This window comes from Motacilla alba, chromosome 2 (genome assembly GCF_015832195.1).
Source record: "Motacilla alba alba isolate MOTALB_02 chromosome 2, Motacilla_alba_V1.0_pri, whole genome shotgun sequence".
NCBI classification, from domain to species: Eukaryota; Metazoa; Chordata; class Aves; order Passeriformes; family Motacillidae; genus Motacilla; species Motacilla alba.
In genome coordinates, this window is record NC_052017.1 from 150656842 (window position 1) to 150679675 (window position 22834).

The following is a 22834-nucleotide window of genomic DNA, read 5'->3' on the forward strand; positions in this document are numbered from 1 at the left end:
AACCTGCTCCATGGCCATCAAGCCCTACTGGAGTCATGGAATCACAAAACAATTTGGATTGGAAGGGATTTTTCAAGGGCATCCAGTTCCAAACCCCTGCCACGGGCAGGGACACCTTCCACTATCCCAGATTGCTCCAAGCCCCATCCAACCTGGCCTTGGACACTTCCTGGGATCCAGGGATCTAGGTTCAGCCACAGCTACTCTGGAAATTCCATTCCAGGCTTTACCACCCTCCTAGGGAATAATTCCTTCCCAATATCCCATCTATCCCTGCCCTCTGGCAGTGGGAAGCCATTCCCTGTGTCCTGGCACTCCGCCCCTTGTCCCAAGTCCCTCTCCAGCTCTCCTGGAGTCCCTTCCAGCACTGGAAGGAGATCTCAGGTCTCCCTGGATCCTTCTCTTCTCCAGGCTGGACATTCCCAGCTCTCCCAGCCTGGCTCCAGAGCAGAGGGGCTCCATCCCTTGGAGCATTTCCATGGCCTCCTGTGGATTTGCTCCAGCAGTTCCACATCCTCCTGCTCTTGGACCCCAGAGCTGGAGGAAGCTCTACAGGTGGGGTCTCACCTGAGCAAGGCAGAGGGGCAGAATTCCCTCTTTTCCTCCTGCCTACACTGTGGGATGAGCCTGGGACATGGATCTCTGGATTCCTGAACCTCCATCACTGGGATCCCCAAGTTCTTGAGCGTCCATCACTGGATCAGCATCTCCTGTAGCCTCCATCACTAGGATCCTAAATATTCCCCAGGAGAGCCCAGCATCACAAAAATCCCCTCCTGGTCCAAATTCCCAAAGCCTGGAGCCAGGAAGGAATTCCCTGCCTACCCTGCATGCCCCTGGTCCCCCCTTGCCCTCTGCCTTCCCCAAGTCCCTGTACAATTCCCAGAGCACCAGCTGGTCTTTTCCCATCCAGGATCCATCAAAGGGACAAAACAAGGGCTGTGACACCAATCTCTGTGCCCTGCTGCCTTCCCCCCCTCTCTCCATATGTTCCTTCCCCACCCTCCCCATCCCATCCCCTTCCCATCGAGCTGAGTCTGGACAAAACTCATGACAGAAGTGACTCCAATCCCGATCCCTCCTGGAGCTTCATTCCCAGCTCAGCGTCACAGCAAGGACAGCCAGGAACAAAACCCACGGCAGCTGCTTTCCTTTAACCCCTTTTTTCACAAAAAATCCCCCCACTTTTCCACCCAGGCAGCCCCACCCTGTGCTGGGATACCTCCCCACACCCCAAATGCGATTCCCATCTGGAATTCCTCTAGATGTCACCCTCAGCCATCTTTTCCACACACACACACACACACCACTCCCGCCCCCCTCCCCCGGCTCGCATTTTCCTTTCTCCAAGATCCTTTTTTTTTTTTTTTTTTTTTTTTTTTTTTTTAAATTCCTTTCTGATCTCTTTCCGGCCATGTGTGATTGCAGTTTCCTCCGGGCGTCCATTTCATCAGCCCGAAATTAAGGAGCAGCAGGGAAAAAAAAAAAAGGGGCGGCGGGCGGGCGGACGGTGGGAACCCCCTCCCCTTCTCCCCCCATCCCACCTCCCCACCCACCACCGACCACCCCGACCCCGCATCCCACATCCCTTCCCACCGCCATCCCGCTGCTCCCCAAACCTTTCCCAAACACCTCTCGACACCCCATTCCCAACCCCGGCCCCGCTCGGCCCGGAGGCCGGGGAGAGGGAGGAAGATTTTTTTGCCACCTCACCACCATCACTTTTGGGGTGACTTGGCTTTTTTTTTTTTTTTTTTTTTTTTTTTTTTTTTTTTTTTTTTTTTGGTGGGGCTGGATTTTTTTTCCCTCCCCACATCCAAAAACTCATCCGCGAGCAAGGCCGGCGTTGTCTTTTCCCAGCGCCAGGGCCGGATCCAGCCTTGGTGACACGAAGGTCACGGTACCTCCAGCCCGGCCTTTTCCTCCCTGCTGTCGCCAATCCCGGCTGCGTGTCCTGGCCGTGCTCCGCTCGTCCGTAGAGGAAACCCACGCCCGGGGCGATCCTAGAAAATCCCCAGGGGGAAGCTTTCGGCCCTTTGGTTCCGTCCTCTCCTGCATGAGACAATCCCGGCTGTGCGGCTCCGCCGGGCGATGGCCGAGCAGTGAAGATGTCCATGGCCAGGCACAACAGCGTCAATGGCTTCTTGGAGGACACCAGGATGGAGCCGGGGGACATGGGCAGGATCCTGCGCTGCCTGGAGATGGGCACCGTGCTCACCTTGTTCTACCAGAAGAAGTCGCAGAGGCCGGAGAGAAGGACCTTCCAGGTGAAGCTGGAGACGCGCCAGATCATCTGGAGCCGGACGCCCGAGAAGGTGGAGGGGGACAGTGAGTATCGGGGGGACAGGGAGGATTGGGGGGACAGGGAGGATTGGGGGGAACTGAGAGGATTGGGGGGGCAAGCGAGTATCAGTGGCAGCGGTGTTGGGGGGCTGGGGATGTGCTGCTGGGATGCTGAGCTGTATTGGGGTGACTGGCTGGGGGTGTTCTGGGCGTCTTGGGGTGTCCTGCCACAGTGGGGTAAAAGAGGTTGTGGGGTGCTTGGATGTGTTGGGATGCCCTACTGTAGTGGGGGGACTGATTGTGGGGTGCCTGGATGTGTCGGGGTGCCTGGGTTTTGTGGCATGTCCTGCAGTGGTGGGGTAATTGGTTGTGGGGTGCCTGGGTCTGTTGGGGTGTCCTACAGTGCTGGGGTAACTGGTTGTGGGATTCGTGGTTGTGTTGGGATGTCCTGCCACGGGGAGACTGCCCGTGGGGTTTGTGGCCATGTCAGGAGGTTCCGCTGTGCTGCGGTGCCTGACTGTGTGGTTCCTGGCTGTGGTGGGATGTCCTTCCATGGTGGGGTGACTGGTTGTGGGGTGCCTGGATGTGGTGGGATGTCCTTCCATGGTGGAGTAACTCGTTACAGGGTGCTTAGTCTTGGTGGGATGTCCTACAGTGGTGGGGTGACTGTTTGTGGGGTGCCTGGATGTGGTGGTGTGTTCTACCATGGTGGGGTGACTGGTTGTGGAATTCCTGGCCACAGGGGAATGTCCTGCCACGGTGGGATGTTCACCCCCTATGGAATGTCCTACCGCTGTGGGATATTCACCCCTATGGAGTATCCTACCTTGTCAGGGTGCCTGGCCACGGGGTGATTCCCATAAAAAGCAGGAGCTGCTGGGCTGAGCATCCCTCACCTCCTCCATCCCACCTTGGAAGTTGTTCTGTGGGATCAAGCTGCTTCTGTTTCATCCCTAGGGATTTATATCCTCCCTGGCAAAGAGGGAAAAGAATGGCCATCCCTGTTCCTGCTCATGGTGTTTTTTTTAACCCCAAGACCCCACTGGAGCATACGTAAAAATCACCCTTTCATGTGGATTCACCGGTGGTTAGGAGGTTGCTGGGATGTTCTCCCAACAGTGGGAATTGTTAGGGCTCCATGTCTTGGTGCTCATTACCTCAAAGCTTTAATTGAGCTAAAAAAATCCAGTTGATGGAACCTGGGATTGGGGTGCTGTGGAGCTACACCATCACCTCATCCCACATCCCTGTGCAGGGAAGGAATTCAGTTTTGGGATATCACCTCACCTGGGTGACGGCAAAACCCATCCCGGAGGTTTGGGAGGTACCTTTTTCCTGGAGAGGCTCCTCCAAAATCACCAATGACCCCCCCCACACACACAAAAATCACCACCTACTGCTGATTCTGTGCAAGATCCAGAAAAATCCCCTGGAAGCTTCAGCTCCTGCTTGGAGGTGCTGATCCCAAGGTGAAATTCCAGCTTTGAGCCAGGAAAAGGAGGGTGGCACTCAGAGCTGAGCACTCCTGCATGAGCAGGATCTGTGCTTTTCCAGACCTTATGGATACAGAAGCAGATCTGTGGGAGAAGAAGGTGATGGGAGGAAGGGCACCCAGTTTTGGAGACGTATTTTAGGTCCTCATGGAGAGGAACTTGTTATCCAGTCACGGAAATAATGCATTTCCAGCTCCTTGTTTTTTCCGGAAGCTCCGTGCACTGCCAGGTCAGGATCTCAGGTTGCTCAGATGCTGTGCCTCAGTTTCCCCTCCGGAGCCTTAGGATCTGTCTTTTCCCATACAACAGCTCCATCTCCCCCATGGGAATGAGTAGGCATCCTCCAAGGTCATCCAGAAGGATTAAAAAAGGATGAAAGTCCTTCTGGAAATGTGCAATCCTGCCATCCCATCCCACCATTCACTTTTCCTAGTCTGGAGTGGGAAAAATCCCCATCCTGGTGCTGGGCTGGAGCATCCTCACCCCCTGGTCCATCCCTCTCTTCCCACTCTCTGTGATTTTATGGAAGTATTGGGATCTCCCTGAACTCACGCCTGCCCAGACCATTTTAAATCCCCCCCTTCAAGCCAGCAGCCTGCTTGGAGAGGGATTAGTGGGAAGTGCTGATGTCTCTGTTAGGGGCTGTCAGGGCCAGGACACGGATCCTGGCTCTCCCCTGGACCCCCAGGATAATTACACGCTTTGTTAAGCAGCCTCTGGACACGTGTCCATGTGTCCATGCCTGGGATCGTGTCCATGCCTGGGAATGCCTGGAGCATGGCCTCCAAAATAAACCTCATCCTGGAGGGCTTCCAGCTCGTTGCCCTCAGCAGACCCCAGTTCCCAGCATAAGGAATCTGGTGGAAAACAGCCCCCAAAAAAGGATCTTTACAAAAAATTAAAGGAAAGGGCGACAAAGGCAGAGTGAAAAATCCAAGAGGATTTCGGAGGGGTGGTTTGATGACACCTCCCAGCCTTGTTAATGGCAAATAATTGCAATTAGGACTTTCTTGGGAGGAGAAAATCCAGTTGGGATTTATCAGTGTTGGACAAGGAGGAAATACTTTATTCCAGGTTTTAAACCACACCACTGGATCCCGGCAGGATATGATCTTCCAATTTCCCTTGTCCAGGAGGGTCTGAGCTGCCACATCCTGCAAGAAGGGATGACCCAGGTGCCCAGGCCAGCAGGAATTCCCAGCACAACCATTCCCTCCAACCCTTTTTCTTCCCTCCTAATGCCTGAAAAAAAATCTCCCAGGCTCTCAGCATCCCTAAAATCCCACTGGGCAGAACCTGCTCCTCCATTATCTCCCCACCATTCCAAATCTTTTTTTTTTTTTGCACCACGCTGCTCGCTTTGCATTAGAAAAGAAAAGGGATTTTCGCAGCTGGAACCGACTTCCAGAGTGTTTTAATCGCCCAGGACAATGGAGACAATGCGGGGAGGAGTTTGGAGACAGAGTTCTGACAGGATCGAGGCAAATCCGCTGCAGATGTGGTTTCCAGGAAGCTGCTGCTCGGGTGTATTGTGCAGCCCCTCGCCGCTCCCTTTTCCCCTGTTTTTTTCATGGGAATGGGCTATTTGCCCTGGGGGAGAAGGATTTCAGGGTGTTGGTGGATGAAAAACTGCTGCTGGCAGCCCAGAAATTCCCCATGTCCTCGGGTCATCCCACAGCGTAGGCAGCAGGAAAATGGGAATTCTGCCCCTCTGCCTTGCTCAGGTGAGACCCCCACCTGCAGAGCTGCCTCCAGCTCTGGGGTCCAACAGCAGGATGGAGATGCTGGAGTGATCCAGAGGAAGCCATGGAGATGCTCCAAGGGATGGAGCCCCTCTGCTCTGGAGCCAGGCAAGGAGAGCTGGGAATGTCCAGCCTGGAGAAGAGAAGGATCCAGGGAGACCTCAGAGCCCCTTCCAGTGCCTTAAAGGGGCTCCAAGAAAGTTGGAGAAGGAGTTGGGGAGGGACTTGGGATGAGGGATGGAGGGACAGGACACAGGGCATGGCTTCCCACTGCCAGAGGTCAGGATTAGATGGAATATTGGGAAGAAATTCTTCCTTGTGAGGGTTGTGAGGCCCTGGCACAGATTGCTCAGAGAAGCTGTGGCTGCTCCTGGATCCCTGGAAGCGTCCAAGGCCAGGACTTGGAGCACCCTGGTCTAGTGGAAGGTGTTCCTACCTATGGCAGGGGTTGGAATGAGATGAGCTTTAAGGCTCCTTCCAACACAAACCATCCCGGGATTATGAACAGCACCCAGAGTTCGGGTGCAAGGCCAGACCCTGGAGGAGTTAAATCCAAGGAGTAACAGCATTGCAACTTGTTAGCAAAGCCATGGTAGCCACTGGCTTCTCACTGCTCCCTGGCATCCTCTGGATGGGCAGGTTTGTGGTCCAGTGGCTGCTTGTTAACCTATAAACCCATTTTTATTCCCAAAATCTGCCTGTTCTTATGGAAGAGACTTTGCTCCGAGCCACAGGAGCCATTCAGTTACAACGAAGTTTCTTGAGGTCTTGTCCCAAAACAAAGCTCGTGCTGGGGTGCAGAGCTCCTCTGTGTCACTTGTGCTAAAATCCCACCCTGATCCATGAAATTTGGCTTGCGGTCATCCAGCAAAAGAAAGCTGGATAAAGCCTCCACTGTTTTCTGGACCTTTTCCGCCAAGAAAAACTATTCTTCCCCTCTTTTCTTGCTTAATCAGCCCGATTCCTCCCCCATCCCTTATTCCTCCCCGCATTCAGCTTTTCTTTCCCCTTTGGATCCCCCCTTTGGATTCAGCCGAGGGTTTCCACCAAGGCACGTCTGCAGCCTTCCCCACCACCACATCGGAAACGCAGCCGGGCTGGAAATTCTCCGGGAAATGACCCATTTCCTCGGCAGGACAATACCCCTGGCGAGGTGGTCTGGCCACCCTGGGTCACACAAAGCCCTTTCCGGTGTTGGTGGCTCATTCCCAGAGGACAAACCTACCCAGGGGGTGATGGTTGTAGTATCAAGAACAATTTTGTGTGTTGTTCCTAATATTATGTTATTATTCTTGCTCCCAGTGGGATATGTCCACTGGGAAAATTGGAAATGTCCCTTGGTGGAGTAGCAGTGAGGAAGAGCGTGGTCCGGAAACCCAGCCCTGCCGCCACCGTTGGAGCTTTATTTAGCGGGATAATGAGGGAGCAGAGCAGCAGGAAAGCAACGCCCTGCGGTCCCGGCTGCCGGGGCTCCAAATTGCCACTTTTGGGAAGAGTTCTCCAAGGAAAACATGAGCTCAGCCTATCCCAGCGCAGGGTCTGGCTTGGGGAGGACAAGGTGGCTGGAGATTTGCTGGTTGGGATGGGGTGGGATGAGCCTGGAGGATGCGTGGCAGCCACAAAGCTGGGAAAAGAGTGGGCAGCGCTTTCGGGATGCCACATCCTGGGGACACGAGTTCCTGGAGGACACACAGGGATGGGGGCCATCAGGCACATCGAGGCAGGGCTGCAGGGACACCCTGTCCTTGGGACACAGATTCCCTGGATGAGACTTTGCCGTGGCATCCGTGGTGCTGTCACTCAGCTGCAGGAGCACTGCAAGGACCTCATCCTGGGGACATCCTGGGACACAGATCCCTGGAGGACACAAGGCTATGACACCCTGGTGCCATCCCACTCCAATGGGCAGTGCCATGGAGATACCCCATCCTGGGGACACGATTCCCTGGAGGACATGTGGCCATGGCATCCATGGTGGTGCACTCAGCTGCAGCAGCACTGCAGGGACACCCTGTCCTGGGGACATCCTGGGACATAGATCCCTGGAGGACGCAGGGCCATGGCACCCTGATGCCACTCCAGTGGGCAGTGCCACAGGGACATCCCATCCTGGGAACATGGTTCCCTAAATGGACATGCCATACTCATGGTGCCATCACACATCACTGGAGGACGCTGGGGAAATGTCACCCTCAAAGACACGTGGCCACAGCACCCATAATTCCATCACACATTCCTGAGGGTATCCCATCCTGGCAACAAGGTTTTCCAGAGGACACACGTTCTCCTGGAGTTCCCACTTCCCTGAACCACTCACATGAGGCTGTGGTGGCAGGGGACAGTTTCATGTTCCTCTCTCCCCGCAGTCGACATTCGGGAGATCAAGGAGATCCGCCTGGGGAAAAATTCCCGGGATTTCGAGCGCTATCCCGAGGACGCTCGCAAGCTGGACTTCACCATGTGCTTCATCATCCTCTACGGGATGGACTTCAGGCTGCGGACGCTCAGCGTGGCCGGTGCGTTGGGTCCCTCCCCATTCCCTGTGTCCATCCTTGGGGTCTCACCCCCTTCCCAACATCCCATCATCCCCATCCCAACCTCATCGCCCTCCTCTTCCTCCATCAGCTTTCTGCGAGGAGGACATCAACCTATGGATAACGGGGCTCAACTGGCTGGTGGCTGACACCCAGAGAGCCCAGACCCCACTGCAGATCGAGAGGTGAGGAAGGACCAGCAGATCCTATGTCCTGGTCCCTGTTTTGGGAAGAAAACCTGCCCTGGGCTCTTTGGGATTGAGCACTCTCTGTCCATCCTTTTCTTCCCAGGTGGCTACGGAAGCAGTTTGATGGGATGGACCGGGCCAGGGAAGGCAGGTGAGCCAGCAGCACAATGGGTTCAGCTGGAAAGAACCATATTCCCCCTGTTGCATCCCAAATCTGGAGGTTGAGCCAGGCTGGGGGTGAGGTCTGTGGGACAAGGGAGCACCAGGGTTTTTGGGATGCTTGAGGACACCAAAAATGGGAGACTGGGTGCAGGTCACATCCTTGTGACTGTGAGGACCACCGGGACCCATCCCCGATGCCACATCTTCACCAGTGCCAGTGGGGCCAGGCCATTAATGCAGCCCATAATTATCTTCCCAAGACAGGAAAACTCCAAAACTAAGGGAATGTGGACTTAAATTATTATAGGAATGGGAATGGGCATCACCTCCAAGTAGGATGATGTCTTAGGAGTGCCCAGTTGGTTCTTGGATGCACTTCCTCTCCTTGTCCCTTTTCTCACACTCGTGCCAGACACCACGTAATTAATCGCAGAAACATGGAATCATGGAATGGTTTGGGTTGGAAAGGACATTAAAAATCATCTAGTTCCACATTCCACTAGACCAGGTTGCTCCAAGCCCCATCCAACCTGGCCTTGGACACCTCCTGGAATGAGATATCCACAGTTTCCCTGGGTCCGGTGCCAATACAGGGTTCCACAGGCCAGGAGGGTAGGATCCCTATGCCAGGCACCAAGATTTGGGGTGGGACACTTGGTGCTGGGAGCTGAGACTCATCCAGGGATCTGACAGTACCCTGACTCTGATTTTCCCTCTGGCAGCATCACAGTGAAGGACCTGAAGGCAATGCTGCCCCAGGTCAACTACCGCGTTCCCAACATGAGATTCCTGCGGGATAAACTCGTGGTAAGGACCCTCTGGACACCCCTGCTATGAGGGAGATGCTCTTCAACCTGCCCCACGTGGGCTGGGGCCACCGTGGTGTCCCTGGTTCCGATCTAGTGGCCCCACTCTCATCCAGCCCCGTCTCCCACAGGAAGTGGAAGCCAGGAATGAGATGACTTTCTCCCACTTCATCCAGTTCTACAAAAACCTGATGTTTGATGCCCAGAAGTCGGTAAGATCCATGGTTTGGCCTCCAAAATGTCCTCATCCTGGTGGGAAGTGTCCCCCTCCAGCTAAGCCTGGACCCTTTCTCTGCCTTCCAGGTCATTGAGCAGCTGGAGCTCTCCTTCCCCTTGCGGTGAGTTCCCAGCTCCCATCCCAATCAATATTCCAAGAGTTGGATCCGTAGAGTGGGAAATACAGCCAGGCTGTGGGGCAGAGCAGAGTGGGGATCGGAGAAGGGATGGGAATGGTGATGGGAAAAAGGATGGGAATACGGGTGCAGAAGGGATGGAAGCAATGATGGGAGCTGGGATGGAAGCAAGGATAGGAGAAGGAATGGGAGAAGAGGTGGGCAGGGATGGGAGATGGGGAGGCTGCCAGGGATGTAGGGACATGTCACCCTGCCCTCCTGCCAGTATCCTCGAACATTCCAGCTGGTGCCGGCCTCTCCCAGTCACAGGGTGGAGGGGCTGGTGGGAATGGGGGTCATGGGGAGGCTGAGCTGCAGCTGGGCCTCAACTCTGCCATGGGATCTATCCCAATTCCTTCTGGTGGCTGCTCCTTGTCCCAGGAATGTGGACCGCCCTGAGCTGTGCCAAGTGTCCCTCTACGACTTCCAGAAGTTCCTGCTGCATGACCAGAAGGTGGGGCTTCCCTGAGAACTCTGCAGCCTGAGGAACCCACATGGGATGCTCCAGCCCAGTTCCCCCGCTAACAACAGCCATGTTTGTATCCCAGGAATCCTGGGCCAGTGACGTGGGCGTGGTGCGGGACTACATGTGCTCCTACCTCAAGGAGAGCTCCAATGAAGCGTCGGATCCCTCCTTCCAGCTGGATGAGGTGGGTGGCCCCACACAGTGTCCCCACAAGGATCTCCCCGGCACCATCAGGCTCTGACCTCTCTGCTTCTCCCCCCCTAGTTCCTCACATACCTCTTCTCCAAGGAAAACATGGTGATGGATGCTAAGTACGAGCGTGTGGTGCCTGAGGAGATGAACCACCCCTTGTCACAGTACTGGATCTCCTCATCCCACAACACGTAAGGAATTTCCCCCGCATGGGCGTTCCTCAGGGGCATCCGTGAGCATCCCATCATCCTTGTCTCTCCTCTGCAGGTACCTGACAGGAGACCAGTTCTCCAGTGAGTCCTCCCTGGAGGCGTACGCCCGGTGCCTGCGGATGGGCTGCCGCTGTATCGAGTGTGAGTCCCACCAGCCCTTCACAGGGACCCTGGAACCCCTCATGTCCCATCAAACAGACCATTCCCTGCCCTCATCCCATGCCACCAGGGCAGAGCATCTTTCCCTGTCATTTGGGTGCTCAAAAAAATGGTTCCCGGCATGTAGTTGGTGGCAAACATGAATTAACCAAGGTGTTTTCCTCCTCAGTGGATTGCTGGGATGGCCCGGATGATCTCCCCATCATCTACCACGGCCACACGCTCACCTCCAAGATCAAATTCCTGGATGTGCTGCACACCATCAAGGAGCACGCCTTCGTCACCTCTGAGTAAGCCCCAGCTCCCCCAGCAATCTCTGAATTCTGGGAACCTCTCCCTCACCTTCATGTGAGGCCACCATTCCCACCTGCTTGCTCCAGGTTCCCCATCATCCTCTCCATCGAGGACCACTGCAGCATTGTCCAGCAGAGGAACATGGCCTGCCACTTCAAGAAGGTTTTTGGGGACATGCTCCTCACCAAGCCAGTGGACATCAACGCCGATGAGTTGCCCTCGCCCACCCAGCTCAAGAAAAAAATCCTTATCAAGGTGTGGAGCAGGCAAAACCCCAAAACCCCTCTTGGCAGGAGGGACACAGATGGTGTTGGGTTCTACACCAAGAGGTGGTCAAGGGGAACAAGGGATGGTGGGAAGACACCTGTGGGAGGTTGATCCTGAGGGTTGGGAGGTCAGTGTGACCCATAGCCACCACTGAGCTCCCCTCCCTGGGTGTCCCCCAGCACAAGAAACTGGTCGAAGGGAACCTGTACGAGGAGGTCTCCACTGCCAGTTACTCAGAGAACGACATCAGCAACTCCATCAAGAATGGAATTCTCTACCTTGAAGACCCCATTGACCACGTAAGGGAGGCCCTCAGGGGCTGAGTGGGATCTGTTGGACAGTGGGGTTTGGGATGGGCTCTCTTAGACCACTGCGATGCTGTGAGAGGGAAGAAAGGGATTAAAAACCCCTTCCCAAAGCTCCATCCTTCTGTGTCATCCTCTTCCTCACCCCACCGATGCTCTTCCTGTTTCCTAGACCTGGAGCCCTCATTATTTTGTCCTGACAAGCAACAAGATTTACTACTCAGAGGAGACATCCCGCTACCAGTTCAACGAGGATGAAGAGGAGGTGGAGCAGAAGGAGGTGCGTGAGGGGCGGGACGCGCCCACGGGGCGAGGCGACAACTCCGTGGGGAGGGTGACAGGGTGACAACACCCACTTTGGGATGAACTTGCAGGAGTTCAACAACAACGAGCTGCACTTCACGGAGAAGTGGTTCCACGGCAAGCTCGGGGGTGGCCGTGACGGGCGACAGATTGCGGAGAAGCTGCTGCACGAGTACTGCACCGAGACAGGCGGCAAGGACGGCACCTTCCTGGTGCGCGAGAGCGAGACCTTCGTGGGCGACTACACCCTCTCCTTCTGGTAGGAGCTCCAGCAGGGAGGCAGGATCCACCCTCCCTGGGTGACCCTCCAGTCGGTGCCTGGTTTGGTGGCTGGAATGGCTTTTTTTGGGGGAAATGTCACCTTTTTGTGCAGCTCGTAGACCCCAAATGTAGGATGGTGGAGACGTGGACCCAGATTGACTTGGCTTTCTCCACTCCCATGGCAGGAGGTCCAGCCGGGTGCAGCACTGCCGGATCCACTCGAGGCAGGAGGCCGGGGCCACCAAGTTCTACCTGACGGACAACCTGGTCTTTGACAGCCTCTACAGCCTCATCTGCCACTACCGGGAGGTGCCGCTGCGCTGCAACGAGTTCGAGATGCGCCTCACCGACCCCGTCCCCCAGCCCAACGCCCACGAGAGCAAAGAGTGAGAATCTTTCCAATCCCCATCCCCTCAACCCCATGGGTCCACCAGCCTCCTCCAGCCCCAGCAGGGTGTGGAGAGGCTGATGCCAGCCCCCCAGCCTCCATGTTCTCCCTGGGCAGGTGGTACCACGCCAGCTTGACGCGTCTCCAGGCCGAGCACATGCTGATGCGGGTCCCGCGGGACGGAGCATTCCTGGTGCGGAAGCGCAGCGAGCCCAACTCCTACGCCATCTCCTTCCGGTGAGTGGGGCCACCACAAGGCAACTTAGGCTTGGCTAAGCTGAGGATTTGTGATAACCTGTCTGTTGTGACCCCGAGCTAGGTGGTAGGGCTTTGCTGTGGTGACACGGTGGGACACGTGATGGTGTCATGAAAGGGAAACCCTCTCCACGACACCCTCGGGGTGTTCACCTTGGTGGCATTCCCAAGCATCACCTCCCGCCTGTCCCCATCATGGAGCCAGGATTCACCCACCCCTCACCCATCCCTTTCCTGTCTCTCCTGGCCCCAGGGCGGAGGGGAAGATCAAGCACTGCCGCATCCAGCAGGAAGGGCGGCTCTTCATGCTGGGCAGCTCGGCCGAGTTCGAGAGCCTCGTGGACCTCATCAGCTACTATGAGAAGCACCCCCTGTACCGCAAGATGAAGCTGCGCTACCCCATCAACGAGGAGACCCTGGAGAAGATGGGCACCACTGTGAGTTCTCCCAGCAGTGGGGATGGTGGGGGTTCCGTGCCATAGGAAACCAAGCCCCATCCTCAGCTCCACCATCTTCCAGAGTTTTGGTTGGAGCCCAGCCAGAACCGGCCAAGCTTGTCCCACTGTCATCACCCAGCATGAAAACGCCACCATAATCCCCTTTTCCAACAGGTTGCAAGGGGATATTAGATCCCACTCAACCTCCTCTCACCCCCTCATAGCCCCTGCCCACGCCCAGGTGACCCCCTCAGGTATTTCTCCTTGCAGGAATTGGACTATGGAGCCCTGTATGAGGTGCGGACCCCCCACTTCTACGTAGAGGCCAACAAGATGCCAATGGCCAGGGTAAGGGGCCAAGCTGGTGTCCTGGGGAGGTGGTGGGTGGTGGGATATGGCAATTCCAGTGCTGGGGTTCCTGGGCACTCCCTCCCCCAGATCCACACCTCCCAGCACCGCTGACCAGAGAAATGGTTGAGCTGTGCTCCGTTTCTTTGACCCTCAAATGATGCTGGAGCTGGACCCAGCCAACATCACCATCATTTGGGGACATTCCGAGCTTCAGTGACATCATTGTCACATTGTGGTGGGGGACAGGGCTGGAGAGACCCCAGCCTGGAGCAGGGACCTGGCAGAAGTTTGCCCAAGAGCAACAAAATCCCTTTGCACTGGAAACCCTTAAAAAGCAGGTCTAGGGTCAGTTCCCAGGTGGTACAGTCTCCATCCTCAGAGGTTTTTGGGACTTGGTTGTTCTTGGAGATGACTCAGTCTCCATCCTTGGGGGTTTTTGTGGCTGGACGTATTTTGGAGTTGACCTTGGAAGAGGCTGGTCTGGAGCCCTAAGGTTCCTTTCCCATGGTCCAGCACTGCTGCTGCCTTAATGGTCCCTTTGCAGCAAGGTAAGACCACACACAGGAAAACTTAACCCAGAGGGGTTTTTTCCAGGGCATGTGGTAATATCAGAGGATTAACCCTTCAGTGCACCAGGAGAAACCACTGGGGATCCCCAAAAAGGAACCTGATCTGCTCTGAATGTGCTGATCTTGCAAGACCACAGGCGCCTCCAGCCCTCCTGTCCCCTCTAACTCATCCCACTGCCCTGAGCAGTTTGGAAGCTGGAGAGGGACTTTTTGTCAGGAACAGCAGATAGGTCAAGGAGTTATGGATACAAAAGGGAGGAAATTCAGGTTAGATGTTAGGAAATAGTGTTATACTGTGAGGGTGGTGAGACACCAGAATAGAGAAGCTGTGGATGGCCCCTCCCCTGGAAGTGCCCAAGGCCAGGTTGGAGCATCTAGTGGAAGGTGTCTCTGCCCATGGTGGGATGGGTGGAATGTGATGACCTTTAAGGTCTATTCCAACACCCAAACATCCTGTGATGCCATGATTTAGGGTCGGGATCCCCCACACTCCACTATGGGGGCTCGAGGGGCTGGGCTGAGTGGGGCACCAGGTGCTGGGTGGTGACACACATGTCCCTCTTCCTGGTGTCCCCAGTGCACGGTGAAGGCTCTGTATGACTACAAAGCACAACGGGAGGACGAGCTGTCATTCTGCAAGCAGGCCATCATCCACAACGTGGACAAGCAGGACGGCGGCTGGTGAGGGCGGTCACTTGGGTGTCACCGTGGGCGGGAGATGGAGGGGAGGCCCCGGGTATTCCCACAGCGGGTTTTAACTCAGCCTCCTTCTTTGTCCCCCCACCCCTTCTCCAACCACCCCCCGGCACCGCATGCAGCAAGGACACCCCTGTCCCCCCCTCCCCAAAATCTATCCGCTCGCCTTGATCCTCTCACCCCTTGCAGGTGGCGGGGGGACTACGGGGGCAAGAAGCAGCTCTGGTTCCCAGCCAACTACGTGGAGGAGATCGTCGGCACCCAGGCGCAGGAACAGGATGAGGCTGTGAGTGCCACCTCTCTGGGATCCTGGGAGCGAGGACACTGGAGGCTCCCAAGAGCCTTGACCAAATCCAGACCCTTTTCCTGAGGCTGCGAGATGCTCACGATCCTGCTCCACCTTGGATCCTTATCCACAGGCTGGGGGATGCTCATGATTCTGCTCCAGCCTAGACCCTTATCCAGAGCCTGGGGAATGTTCCTGGCCCTACTCCAACCTGGACCTATTTCTGGGACCTGGGAAATGCTCCTGGTCCTTTTCCAGCACATATCTTTATCCAGAGGCTGTGGGATGCTCCCAGCCCCACTCCAGCTTGGACCCTTTTCTGGAAGCTGCAGGGTATTCCAAGCCTTGTACAAGCCCTGATCCCTATCCAGTGGCTGAGGGATGCTCCTGGTCCTCTCCAACCCAGACCCTTACCCTGAGGCTGGGGGATGATCGTGCTCCTGCTCCAGTCCAGATTTTTATCTGGAGGCTGAGGGAGGTTCTTGGCCCCACTCCCACTTAGGCAATTTATTAGAAGCTGGAGGATGCTTGCAGTCCTGTTCCAGCCCTGATCTCTGTCTGGAGGCTGGGTGATAATCTTGGCCACACTCCAGCTTGGATCCTTTCCTGGAAACTGGAGGCTGCTCCCAGCCTTGCGCCAGCCCAGACCCTTTTCCAGAATCTGGGCGGAGCTCCTGGTCCCAAGAGTTGGGGGATGCTCTTGATCCTGCTCCAACCCAGACCTTTATCCAGACTCTGGAGGATGTTCCCAGCCCTGTACCAGCCCAGACCCTTATCCAGAGGCTGGGGGATGCTCCTGGACCTACTCCAACCCAGCTCTTGGGGTGATGCTCCTGGATGTTTTTCCCCTTTTTTTCCTCAGATTTGTCCAGTTTGGAGGGGTGGGTGGTGGCTGCTTGTAACCCACAGGCCTCTCCCATTCTACCTTTTCCTTCCTCTCTTGCAGTCATCGGAAAACAGCCCCCTGGGGAACTTCCTGAAGGGCTTCATCGATGTCCCATCCTGCCACGTCGGTGAGTGTCCCTACTTATGGATTTGGGGGAAATTTGGAGGAATTGGGATGTCCAGATGATTCAGGGGACATTTTCCCTTGATTCCAAGGGCGTGTTTCAGTATGGAAAGCTGAAGCCACACATTGGAAAAAATGGGATCCTCACAGGAGGAGGATCCTGATGGATGGTGGGGTGCCAGGAGGGGCTGGTGGGGGCCTGGGAGCGGGACCGCTGAGGTTTCGTTTGCTCCACAGAGCCATCCGTTGGGAATGTCTTCAAGTAAAGCCCCCCCTCTGATGTCCTTATAGTTATCTCCAAAGACGGGAGGAGCTCCAAACCATTTGTCTTCACCATCCATTCCCAGCAGATGTCCCACGCAGCCCAGTCGCTGGACGTGGCCGCAGACACGCAGGAGGAACTCAGCGAGTGGGTGGCCAAGATCCGGGAGGCCACGCAGAACGCCGACGCCAGGGTGAGGGGATGCAGAGGATGGGCCTGGATGGTCCCTTTCTCTTGGAGATTGTTCCTAACATCTCCAAAGGAAGAGTCTAGGGGAAGACTTGCAGCTCCTGTTTTTCCTGGTGCAGATGCAAGAGGGGAAAATCATGGAGCGGAGGAAGAAGATCGCCCTGGAGCTCTCGGAGCTGGTCGTGTATTGCCGGCCGGTGCCGTTCGACGAGGACAGTAAGTCCTGGAGAAGTGGGATAAAGGCATGAAGTGTGGAAAGAGACAGGTGGGAAGAATTATCCAGGTCTCATTCCTTCCCTGATGGCCACTTGGTGCTTGCAGAGATTGGCACGGACAAGGCGTGTTACCGGGACATGTCCTCCTTCCCGGAGACCAAGGCGGAGAAATACGCCAACCGCAGCAAGGGCAAGAAGTTCCTGCAGTACAACCGCCGCCAGCTGAGCCGCATCTACCCCAAAGGACAGCGCCTGGACTCCTCCAACTACGACCCACTGCCCATGTGGATCTGTGGGAGCCAACTTGTGGCCCTCAACTTCCAGACGCCTGGTAAATCCTGCTCCTGGGGTTGTTGTTGGGCTCATCCCTGAAGGTTGTCCCAAAATTCCCATTCCCAATGCTTCTGCCCTGGGTCGTCTTGTTGGAGGTGGTTTGGGTGATCTCTCCAGCCTTTGTCTCCATCCTCATGGGAGCACGAGTGGTTTGGATGCTCTTCAAACTTTGTCCTCACCCTGATGGAGACACAGGAGGTGGTTTGGATGATCTTTCCAAGCTTTGTCCTCACCCTGATGGAGACACAGGAGGTGGTTTGGATGATCTTTCCAAGCTTTGTCCTCATCCTGATGGAGACACAGGAGGTGGTTTGGATGCTCTCCATCCTGTGTCTCATCCTGATGGGGATGCAGGGGGTGGTTTGAAAGATGTCTCCAACCTTTGTCCTTATCCTTGTGGGGACAAGGGGGGTTTGGATGCTCTCAAGTCTTTGTGCTCATCCTGATGGGGATATCTCCATGCAATCCTTGGGTGATTCATGCAAAACTCAGCTGCATCCCTCCTCCAACCACAACTGGGGGCTCCTAGTTGGGTTTGCAGGGTAGAACCTTCTAAGCAAGGACCTCGAGGAGGTCCCTGAGCCCCACATTCAGATCTGCTCTGTCCCCACGGCCACAGACAAACCGATGCAGCTGAACCAGGCGCTCTTCATGCTTGGTGGCCGCAGCGGCTACGTCCTGCAGCCGGACATCATGAGGGACGAGACCTTTGACCCCTTCGACAAGAACAGCCTGAAGATTGTGGAGCCCATCACAGTCCAGCTGCAGGCAAGTGTGCAAGGACAGCAAGACCACCTCGAGGTGGTCACCATCAAGATGGGAACTCCTTCCTTGTTTTTGGGTCAACCAGGAGTGGTTTTTACTTGTTCCGGCTACATATTTGCTCCATGGAGCTTGTTGCTCTTGGGAGTTCTTCATCCAGTGTGGCCAGACCTCACCCTCTTCTTTCTCCCCTTTCTCCCACAGATCCTCGGTGCCCGGCACCTGCCCAAGAACGGGAGGAGCATCGTGTGCCCCTTCGTGGAGGTGGAGGTTTGCGGCTCCGAGTATGACAACAGCAAGAACAAGACGGATGTCGTAGGTGAGAGACCACACGGGTGATGTCTCCACCCTTAGGGACAACCCTGACTCTGCCCTCTGTCGTCCTCTTGAGAGGACATGTGGGTGATGGGGCCAGGTTTTGTGCTCTCTCCCACAGCTGACAACGGCTTCAACCCCGTCTGGCTCTTCAAGCAGTTTGTCTTCGATATCAATAACCCCGAGTTTGCCTTCCTCCGCTTCGTGGTGTATGAGGAGGACATGTTCAGTGACCCCAACTTCTTGGCACAAGCCACCTTCCCTGTCAAGGGCCTCAAAACAGGTATGGTCTTTCCATCATCATCATCATCTCCATCATAGTCATGGAATCACAGAAGGGTTTGGGTTGGAAGGGGTCTTTAGAGGTCATCTCATCCAACCCCCCTGCAATCATCATTATCTCCATCATTATCATCATCATGATCTCCATGATTAAGTCATGGAGTCATAAAAGGATTTGGTTTGGAAGGGACCTTTAAAGATCTTCTAGTGCAACCCTCCTGCACAATTGTCATCATCATGATCTCCATCCCTGAGTCATGGAATCATAGAAGGGTTTGGGTAGGAAGGGGCTTTTAAAGGTCATCCGGTCCAAATCCCCTTCAACCATCATCTTTATCATCTCTGTCATAGATCATGGAATCATGGAAGGGTTTGGGTTGGAAGGGACCTCTAAAAGTCATTGAGTCCAACTTCCCCTCACTGTCATCATCATCATCATGACCTCCATCATTAAGTCATGGAGTCTTAGAAGGGTTTGGGTTGAAAGGGACCTCTAAAGGTCTTCTGGTGCAAACCCCTGCAATCATCATCATTATCTCCCTGGGGTCCTGGCCATGGTGAGGGGCTTGGACCCTGCTGTGGTGCTGAGCTCGTGTTGTGATGTTGTGTCCAGGCTACCGGTCGGTGCCGTTGAAGAACAGCTACACCGAGGACCTGGAGCTCGCCTCCCTCCTCATCCACATCGAAATCATCAACGCCAAGGCAGGTGGCCCAGGCGGCTTGGGAAACCTGGAACAAGAGGAACCAACTCTTTGGGGTGTCCTGCCCACCACACCAGCCTCACACCCTTGTTTTGGAGCAGGAGGAAGATGAAGAGAACCTCTACTCGTCCATCCAGCAGCTCCGGGACCGTGCCAGCGAGCTCTCCAGCCAGGTCTCCAGCTATGAGCGCACCAACGGCTGCGATTCCCGCTACCAGCAGCGCCTGGATGAGCTCCGGGCAGCCCAGGAGCGGCTCATGGAGCTCACTGAAGTCCGCAACCGCAAGTGAGTTGTCCCCTCCCTGTGGCTTCGGGAGGTCCCTCTTGGGGGAGGGTCCCTAAGGCCACCACTCTGCTCCCCACCAGGTTGATGGAGAAGAAGAAGAGGGACCGGCAGATGGTCACCAAACGCAGCTGAGCTGGAGGGACTCGAGCTGAGGAGCTCCCCCAGCCACCTCCTCTCCTGCCACAAAGGGAGGTGGGGTGGCCACATCCAGACCTCCCACCATGCCCAGGGCTGGGTGACAGCAGCGTGACAAATTCGGGGATGAAAGGGGACCTTGGGTGGCTGTGCCTGTGACGGGGTTGAGGCGGGAGGTGGAACGCTCTGGCTTCAATCCCAGGTGCCTCCAGCTTCATCCAGTGTTCCCTGGGGCTCGTGGCCGCATCCTTGTCCCCACGAGGTGGCCACAGTGGCTCTTCCTCACCCAACGTTCTCAATGTCCCACCACCCAATGGCAGCCCCGTGACTGATGGGGAAACTGAGGCACAGGGGCCCAGCTAGCCCAGGATGGGGCAGGACCAGCCACCTCCATCCTGGGCACAGGTGTCAGGACTGGCTGGTGGTAAGGCACCAGGATGGGGACACAGGGGACACTTTTGGGGGGGTTAGGGGGGGTGTTTTGCTCCCCTGCTATAAATACCTGTATTTTCTTCTTTTATCCAGCGTGTACATACGGCGTGGGGGGAGGGAGTGTCTGTACCAGCCACAGTATTAGGGCACAAGGGGGACCCCAGAATGTCCAGAGGTGTCCCAGCATGGGACCAAGGGAGCAGGGGACCAAGTCTGGGGCTGTCCCACAAGGCAGAGTGGCCTGTGACAGAGTGCCCTGAGTAAGCACCTGGTAAATACAGGCAGCAAGGTGGCCCCAGAGGGGACAGGGATGTCCCCAAGGTGACATCCAGAGTTGTCACCAAACTCTGGGAATGGGGACATATCCTGCCAGTAAAGCCAGCTGAGGTGGTGGCCAGCCTGGCGGTGGCTGGGGACATCTTGGGGTGTCCCCTGGGGTCGGGGTGTCCCGGCAGGGGGGACCTGTGTATTCTTTGTATGAAAATAAATCTATTTAGCCAATATTTATACCCTGCTGCTGTGACCTGGTGTCCCCTCCCAGCTCTGCTGCCACCTCGATGTTCCCAGGGTGGGGGATGTCCCCTGGGAGGTGGCTTGGTAGTCCCAGATCCAGTGTGTCACCCTTGTCCCAGCAGCAGTGGGGACACTTGGGGGTGTGTTGTGGCAGGCAGGGCCACCCAGGAAGGACACAAGGCAGAGGGACACAGGGACAATGGAATTGGTTGTGGGGACACATGGCCATGGGGGCATGAGGCCATGGGGGCACAGGGCTCTGGGGACACACAGCTATGCAGGATCACAGGGCCATGCCATGGGGACACACATGGGTCCATAGGGATTTGGGTCCTTGGGAACATACACATGGATCCATAAGGACATGGGGACACACATGGATCCATAGAGACACAGGGCCGTGGGGCCGTGGGGACACACACACACATGGATCCATGGGGATTTGGGTCCATGGAGACACACACATGGATTTATAAGGACGCAGGGACATGGGTTCATGGAAATGCATGTGGATCCATTGGGATTTGGGTCCATTAGGACACACACGGATCCATAGGGGCACTGGTCGATGGGAACACAAGTTTACAGATATGTAGAGATTTGGAGCCATGGGAATACACACATAGATCCACAGGGACATGGCACCATGGGGGCACGCACAAATCCATAGGGATTTGGGTCCATGGGGACACACACAGATCCATAGGGATTTGGGTCCATGGAAACACATGTGAATCCATTGGGATTTGGGTCCATGGGGACACACACTCCAGGATCCATAGGGCTTTGGGACTGTGGAAATACACGTGAATCCACAGGGATTTGGGTCCATGAAAACACATGTGAATCCATTGGGATTTGGGTCCATGGGCACACACACACCCGATAAACAGGGACTTGGGTCCATGGCGATGCAGATTCAGGGATCCATAAGGCTTCGGGTCCATGGAAACACACATGAATCCACAGGGATTTGGGCCCATGGAAAGGCCCATTAGAATTTAGGTCCATTATGATACATGCAAGTCCACAGGGATTTGGGTCCATGGGGACACACACTCCAGGATCCACTGGGATTTGGGACCATGGAAACATGTGAATCCACAGGGATTTGGGTCCATGGAAACATATGTGAACCCATTAGAATCTGGGTCCATGGAGAAACATACAGATCCATAGGGACATTGGCCCATGGGGGACGAAGATTCACAGATCCATAGGGATTTGGGTCCATGGACACCCCAGATACACAGACTTGGATCCATGGGGACACACATTCCAGGATCCATAGGGATTTGGGTCCATGGGGACACACACAAATCCACAGGGATTTGGGCCCATGAAGAGACATGTGAATCCATTGGAATTTGGGTCCATTATGATACACACGAGTCCACAGGGATTTGAGTCCATGGGGACACACTCCAGGATCCATAGGGCTTTGGGACTGTGGAAACATATGTGAATCCACTGGGATTTGGGTCCATGAAAACACACGTCCATGGGGACACACACAGATCCATAAGGACATTGACCCATGGGGACACACACGAATCCATAGGGATTTGGGCCGATTAGGACACACACAGATCCATAGGGATTTGGGTCCATGGAAACACATGTGAATCCATTGGGATTTGGGTCCATGGGGACACACACTCCAGGATCCATAGGGCTTTGGGACTGTGGAAATACACGTGAATCCACAGGGATTTGGGTCCATGAAAACACATGTGAATCCATTGGGATTTGGGTCCATGGGCACACACACACCCGATAAACAGGGACTTGGGTCCATGGCGATGCAGATTCAGGGATCCATAAGGCTTCGGGTCCATGGAAACACACATGAATCCACAGGGATTTGGGCCCATGGAAAGGCCCATTAGAATTTAGGTCCATTATGATACATGCAAGTCCACAGGGATTTGGGTCCATGGGGACACACACTCCAGGATCCACTGGGATTTGGGACCATGGAAACATGTGAATCCACAGGGATTTGGGTCCATGGAAACACATGTGAACCCATTAGAATCTGGGTCCATGGGGACACACACAGATCCATAGGGACATTGACCCATGGGGACACACACAGATCCATAGGGACATTGACCCATGGGGACACACACGAATCCACAGGGATTTGGGCCGATTAGGACACACACAGATCCATAGGGATTTGGGTCCATGGAAACACATGTGAATCCATTGGGATTCGGGTCCATGGGGACACACACTCCAGGATCCATTGGGATTTAGGACCATGGGGACACATGTGAACTGACTAGAATTTGGGTCCATTAGGACACACACAAGTCCATAGGGATTTGGGTCCATGGGCACACACACTCCAGGA

At 55.3% G+C, this 22834-nt stretch overlaps 1 protein-coding gene across 1 annotated transcript; it reads left to right on the forward strand.

The window, feature by feature from the left end:
* The first annotated feature begins 1779 nt into the window (after positions 1 to 1779).
* On the forward strand, positions 1780 to 20471 carry LOC119697887 (1-phosphatidylinositol 4,5-bisphosphate phosphodiesterase gamma-1-like). Its single transcript, XM_038129254.1, has 32 exons — positions 1780 to 2328; positions 7885 to 8034; positions 8144 to 8237; positions 8344 to 8391; positions 9125 to 9209; positions 9340 to 9420; positions 9512 to 9546; positions 9982 to 10054; positions 10149 to 10250; positions 10331 to 10449; positions 10526 to 10611; positions 10799 to 10919; positions 11010 to 11178; positions 11370 to 11489; positions 11668 to 11775; positions 11870 to 12057; positions 12245 to 12445; positions 12565 to 12684; positions 12956 to 13139; positions 13410 to 13487; positions 14637 to 14740; positions 14945 to 15041; positions 15988 to 16054; positions 16342 to 16505; positions 16621 to 16717; positions 16823 to 17047; positions 17669 to 17817; positions 18016 to 18130; positions 18248 to 18409; positions 19022 to 19110; positions 19211 to 19395; positions 19476 to 20471. Exons 1-32 carry the CDS (start codon positions 2109 to 2111, stop codon positions 19525 to 19527), a joined length of 3888 nt encoding a protein of 1295 aa, XP_037985182.1. The 5' UTR covers positions 1780 to 2108; the 3' UTR covers positions 19528 to 20471.
* Positions 20472 to 22834: the final 2363 nt, after the last annotated feature.